Genomic DNA, 6,793 nt, shown 5'->3' on the forward strand with positions numbered 1-6,793 from the left:
TTATTTTATAGAATATTTCTCAGGATATGTTGTTTATTTCTTCTTTTTTTTTAAATTTGTTTATTTTTGTAGCCTATTGGCTACATAAAAGTCCAGGGAACAATTCTACAGGCTCAGGAAATATACAGTTGGTGTTTTGTGTTTACTTTATTCTAGAGCTACAAAATGTCATACTCATAATATCGACATTTTAGTTGAGTTATATATAGGCTAAATAAGTATTATCTTACAAATACTTATTTTAAAAAGAAACTACAACCTGTCACCTTTCAATAGGTTCTCAACTATACCGTTACCCACCCCCTTCTTTTCTTTTCCGGAAGTAACGCAACCGGAAGAGTCGCCGCGTATCCGCTAACTACACCAGTGGCGGCGAAACATTTGCTCCAAAAATCATAATTCTGCAATTGTTTTAATTGACTTTTGCCATACACATTTAATCTACAGGCAAGATGTTATCATTAGATTTCCTCGACGATGTCCGGCGAATGAATAAGCGTCAGGTGTGTATTTATTTAGCCAGTTAGCACGGCGCTTCCTCTGCATCGCTTTCTCTTACTACACGTCAGCTTGAATGACAGTGGCTTTAACGGTCTACACATATTAGTGCCTTTCATTACGAATTGCACAGATGAAAGATGCATTGAATGCCTTCGCATATATTGCTGTTATTGAGCAGATGGAGAGGAGAATAAAAACGGAAGTCGCCTTTTTATAACAGCTGCTATTCTGTTTTCATTTTGAATATTACAATACTTTCATTTTAAGCCACTGGGCTAAACACATCTGAAATCTGCATAATTTTCTTTACTAAAAACCCATGCTTTTACTAGTAAAGTGAAAATCAAACTGGAAGACAAAGAACAAGCTGATGTTGAGCATCATGTCTCTTGTTTTTCAGCTTTACTATCAGGTGCTGAATTTTGGAATGATTGTATCTTCAGCCTTGATGATCTGGAAAGGCTTAATGGTTGTAACTGGAAGTGAAAGCCCGATTGTGGTTGTTCTCAGGTAAGGGCATCAGTATGAAGCCGGCTCGTCACTCGCAAACCAAAGGCTTTGGCTTTTGTGATGGATAGCATGGTAATATTTTTAGCATCATGCTCTTCTCTCTTTTACACGATACAATGCTGAGTCTTTCTATTGTTAAATGTATTATTTCCAGGACTGTTTTACTGTACTGTAATTTCGCTTACAGAAACGTTTGAGCTAATTATTAACTCAGCAGGTCACAATCTTAATGTGATTTTTTAAAAATATCCTTATGCATTAAAGGCACAATATGTAAGATATTTTGATTAAAATATCCAAAGCCCACTAGAACAATGTTTTATATCTTGTTGACTTGTGTACTTACCTTATCCCAAATGTTTCCAACATTTAAATCCAGAGAAATCAATTTTTTTAACCAGGACATCGCCTATCAAAGACATCAACCCCCATTAGCCTCGTTTGGTAGAAACCATGGAAACACCAAAAACGCTTTAATATATGATGTGTTTTATTAGACATATAAGTAACTGTTTGGATACATAAAAAAAATGTGTTGTACAGCTCAACACAGTTAGTCTTATTGTTAAAATCTAGCTTTCTTGATTTACAGGAAGTACCATGTTTTGCCATGCCTAATAACGATCTAGTTCACTGCAGTTTAATAAAAGCGACACGAGATCAAGGCGTCATCAACCTACTATTTTATATTGTGGCTTTAATCAAAATCAACTGGGAAAGTCATAGAAATGCACTGGTAAAACTGTGCATGTGCTGTTTTTTTTTATTGAGTGACTTTTATATCCATATTTTTTTTATTGAACCTGCATGTTTCAATTTTGATATCTGTTTATGAATGCATCTTGTTTTTAAATTCCTTTTAAAAGCAGACTTTTTTGGTGGGACTTAACATATAAAAGCTGCTGGGAGATTTGAAAGTTAATTTCAAAATCTGCACAATACAATAAAAAGGATTTATGTCTCTAGATCAGTGAAGTGTGATAAGTGTTAATTTCATTATTTTTGCAGTGGAAGCATGGAGCCTGCGTTTCACAGAGGAGACCTCCTCTTCCTCACGAATCGTGTTGAAGATCCAATCAGAGTGGGAGAGATTGTTGTGTTCAGGATCGAAGGAAGAGAAATTCCCATTGTACACAGAGTTCTAAAAATTCATGAAAAGTGAGTATTATAAGATCACAATGTCTACTAATGATTTTGTGGATTCTTGCGTATTTGTACGCACAGGAGAACTTCTCACGAAAAATCTCCGCTTGTTTCACAAAACATTCGTACGCACATGAATTTGTTCTTAACCTCGTTCGGATGTTAGTGAATTTGGAGTATTCTAAATGAGCGTGCACAAAGTTAGTCATTTTTCATAAAACACACCCAAACCATCTCCATATGGACTTTCCACACACTCTCCTTACCTTTCGTCACTCTCGTTAAACTTGCCCGTTTGTAGACGTGCTCTCGCCCCGATCCTCGAGCAATGCCAAGTGTGCCATTCTCATCAGTTCTCACAATAAACATCTTTTATACAGACAGACCCAGATTACAGAGCTCTCATTAGCAGCTGTACATTCTCATATCTGCGTTATTCAGAGAAACCTCATAGCTGAAGCTATAACGCAGCTTTATTTACTTTATTTAACTGCATGTGATTGAATGTATTTAAGATTAAATTAAATTCTTTTATTTAACAATTTCATTGTATAATTTTATATATGGATTAAATAGTATACAATTAATGCAATATACTTCAATGTAATTATATTCATATTACGATGAAATATAACTTACAGCCATACAAACTTACAAAGTAAGTTTTTCCTATATTTTGTTTTAAATTTAGAAAAAATAAATATTACTAAGCTTGGTGAATGAGACTCAATGAATGTGCTGTGTAGGGATGCACCGATATGAGCATTTTGGCAAATACTGACAATTCTTTATATTTGAAAGCCGATACAACACTGTTAAATTTAAATCCAAATATTTAAATAATTTGAGAGCCCGATTACAAAAAACTCCATTAAAAAAGCCATGTCCCAAACACACAATTGTAATGTTCTCATTATTATTTTGGGTCCCACTTTACATTAGGTTGCATTAACTACTATATTCTTGCATAAAAAAATAAGTATAATGTACTTATTTTGTTCATATTGTATTGCAAAACACTTTTGCTGATATTGAGATGGGACACGGGTAAAGTTAGGGACAGGTGTGGTGGTGTATGGGTAGTATAAGGGGTGTGTAGGGTAAGGTGTAAGGGAAGTATCAACAGTGTGATTTATAAATGTAACTACAGAAATTAATTACAGATGTAATTATATGCATGTCATTTTTTTTTAACTGTAAGTACAATGCAAAGACATGAATGTACACAAAAAGTGGATTGTATCAAATTAATTTAAATGTTAGTGCATAGGAGATGATTACATATCATGATACATGATTTGTTTGGCCACCTAATATAAAGGGAGTCCTTATTTTATGTAGCCTATATGACAGACTTGCGCCGCACATGTTGCATTAACTGTATTTTCGTTTTTTGAAGTGATATCCATTATATTTCAAGCAATTTAAAACCATCATGGACGAACAGTGCGCATCTGAAGTGTCGGAGATGAAGGACACACTCCATTATTTATCAGCTCTAATATATCGGCCAAATGTTCTTATCAGGCTGATAACGATTGCATAAAAAAAGAACATATATCGGCTGATATATCGTGCATTGATAGTGGTACGTCGTACACTCTTACAAATAAAAAAATGTTTCCACAGTGATGCCGTAGAAGAACATCAACTTTCAGTGAATAGTTCTTAAGAGCTATTTTTCTTTAGTGTCTAGTTCATTTCCATAATCGAAAGAACCGTTTGTGCTGTGGAAAGGTTCCATTAATGTTAAAGGTTCTTCGAGGAACCATCAATGCCAGTAAAGAACCTTTATTTCTAGAGTGTAGTATCACATGTTCTAAACATGCTTTCTTTTTTCCTTCCAATAACATTGATGCCTACTGATTTCAGAGAAAATGGCGACATCAAGTTCTTGACGAAAGGGGACAATAATTCTGTGGATGACCGAGGTCTTTACAAGCAGGGACAGCACTGGCTGGAGAAGAAAGACGTGGTGGGGAGAGCAAGAGGGTAAGATCTTGATGCTTGGTACAATATGAATTTACTGTAGTAGAATTCTTGGATCTAATATAGGATTGTACGTTTCAATATCTTCCATGTCCTGTATTGCTTTGCATATGTTACAAAATTCCTGATCCCTCTTCCTCCATTGCAGGTTTGTGCCTTACATCGGAATTGTCACAATTTTGATGAATGATTACCCCAAGTTTAAGGTATGCCATGTAATATGTAATGAACCAAGTTTAAAGTGCCCCTATTATGGTATTTTAAAGGGTCCTAATTTTGTTTTGGAGATCTCCTACAATAAGTTAACATGCATCCAAGATCAAAAAACACTCTAATTCACTTCTTCAGCGTCACTTCTTTTCTCACAGTCTGAAACTGTCTGATAAAGGATTCGTTCTCTCTGAACTCCTCCTTCCCTGCATACTCTGCTCTGATTGGTTCGATGCCCCAGTCTGTTGTGATTGGTCTACTCATTAACATATCTGAATTTCAGCTCCGGGTCCTTGTGATAGGAACATTAATGATGTAGTCCGTTTTACTGAATTTACTGAAAATTTACTGAGTCCTAATCCTTAGGAAGTGCAGACAAGTGAACTTGCTTTCACAGCAGAAAAAAAGTAGGCATACGAATATGAAAATTTTGGGTATAAACGATAATTCTTTATATTTGAAAGTCGATAACCGATATATTGGTTGATAAATCTAATTCCAAATTTTTTTATTTTTTGAGCGCCTGATTAGAAAAACAAAAGTCTCACCATTAAATCCATGCCCCAAGCACATAATTATAATGTTATAATGCGCTAACTGCCAACCATCATGGTGAACAGTGGTGAATAATACATTATGTACCTGCTTTAATATATCAGCCAAATTTTCTTATTGAGGCGATAACATTAAAAATATCATCTGATATCGATATGGTGGTCTATATATATATATATATATATATATATATGAGTCCTCATCCTTATATATATATATATATATATATATATATATATATATATATATATATATATATATATATAAAATCAGTTTTTTCTTTTGGGACAATGTCACGCCATTTATCGTGCACTTCCATCTTTGCTGACCTTTTCCATTCACCAACAGTTCTACAACACTACATGAAACGCAATCTCCGAAAAACCATAATAGGGGCACTTTAAGTGCTAAGTTGTTAGATTGCAATTGTTCTAACACTTCTTTTCTGTTCCTTAACAGTATGCGGTACTCTGTTTGCTCGGGCTGTTTGTTTTAGTACACCGAGAATGAAGACTTTCAAGAGTAATTCTGTCAGGGAGCACATCCCTCTTGTGACCAGTTTTTATGGTGTATTTTTGTGGAAATTCTGCACTTGCTCTTAGAGACAAAGGTCAAATTATCATTTTCTCTGTACAATGACAGTGCAAACACAAAACTGTATACTGGAAGAATTTGTATTTGTTCATTTTCCATGCATACCAAATTTGGATTTTGTTTGATCTGACTTTACAGCTGTACTTGCACCATATGTCAAGATCTGTCTAACTATTTCTTAAAGGCTAAATTTTGTATTGAAATAAAATGTTCAGTCAAATTTTGAAAGTGTATTCTTTTTCTTTTAAAAAAAATCATTCGTATTGTTCATTTTCTTAAATTCTTATGTAAAGTATTGTTATTGTATTATTTTATTAGCAGTCATACCCATATAGCCTTTAAGATGTGAATCTTAACTATTAAAACATCTATATTTTTCTTCTATGTATGCTTAGAAAATGTACACTTTAATATGATTTATCCATGCATTACTTTAGATCTTTAAAAGGGATAGTTCACCCAAAAAGGAAATTCTGTCATTACTCGCTCATGTTTAGGGTTGGGCATCGAGAACCGGTTCTTACTTGGAACGGTTTAAAAAATAACGATTCCATTGGAATCGTTTAGAAAATTTATTTTCGGTTCCAAGCGCGTAAGTTTTGGTTTCCATGGCCACCTGATTTCCGGTGCTTGCACGCTTATTATTTTTTGTAATATGTATCTTTGTTTATTCAATTTACCATTCAAAATCAAGCTTACTTGTGCTGTGTGTAAACTATTGCAACACAATTACCCCGTTGTAAAAAATACATTGAGTTAACAAATATTTGTGAGATAATTTTAATAGTAATTGATCAATGTTTATATATGAGAAAAAGCTTAAAAGCTTTATTATATAAAGTGATCTCTTCAGAAGAAATGTTTGATTGCCTAGACTTTCAAAAGACAGACAAAAAAAAAATTATATAAAAAATATCTAACTGACAGTATATGCAGCGTTTTTCCCCGTTGTATTGAAAATAGCATTGAATATCGATGTGACACGTTTTGACTCCACCCCTCAAAGAATCGGAATCGAGAATCAAAAAGAACCGGAACCGAAAGTAAGAATCGGAATCAGAATCGTTCAAATCAAAACGATGCCCAACCCCAACCCTGCTCATGTTGTTCCAAAAGATTTTCGTTCATCTTCGGAACACAAATGAAGATCTTTTTTGATGAAATCTGAGAGCTTTCTGTCCCTCCATTTACAGCTACGCAACTACCACTTAAACTTTGATGCTTCAAAAAGTTTATAAAGAGATCGTAAAACTAATCCATATGATTTGAGCTGTTTAGCCAAAATCTTCTA

General features: G+C 34.1%; 1 protein-coding gene across 1 annotated transcript; it reads left to right on the top strand.

Annotated features, from left to right (window-relative positions):
- The first annotated feature begins 308 nt into the window (after window positions 1-308).
- Window positions 309-5,722, top strand: sec11a (SEC11 homolog A, signal peptidase complex subunit). The gene is made up of 6 exons (XM_067418989.1): window positions 309-503; window positions 902-1,011; window positions 2,020-2,169; window positions 4,027-4,146; window positions 4,292-4,349; window positions 5,368-5,722. The coding sequence occupies exons 1-6, from the start codon at window positions 453-455 to the stop codon at window positions 5,416-5,418; spliced, it is 540 nt and encodes a 179-aa protein (XP_067275090.1). The 5' UTR covers window positions 309-452; the 3' UTR covers window positions 5,419-5,722.
- Window positions 5,723-6,793: the final 1,071 nt, after the last annotated feature.

This window comes from Pseudorasbora parva, chromosome 16 (assembly GCF_024679245.1).
Source record: "Pseudorasbora parva isolate DD20220531a chromosome 16, ASM2467924v1, whole genome shotgun sequence".
NCBI classification, from domain to species: Eukaryota; Metazoa; Chordata; class Actinopteri; order Cypriniformes; family Gobionidae; genus Pseudorasbora; species Pseudorasbora parva.

Excerpts from the sequence above, each read along its gene's own strand:
- sec11a (XM_067418989.1), top strand. The coding sequence starts at position 453 with ATGTTATCATTAGATTTCCTCGACGATGTCCGGCGAATGAATAAGCGT. Across the intron at positions 4,147-4,291 it reads GTGGTGGGGAGAGCAAGAGG|GTTTGTGCCTTACATCGGAA; the intron begins GTAAGATCTTGA and ends CCTCCATTGCAG. Across the intron at positions 4,350-5,367 it reads ATGATTACCCCAAGTTTAAG|TATGCGGTACTCTGTTTGCT; the intron begins GTATGCCATGTA and ends GTTCCTTAACAG.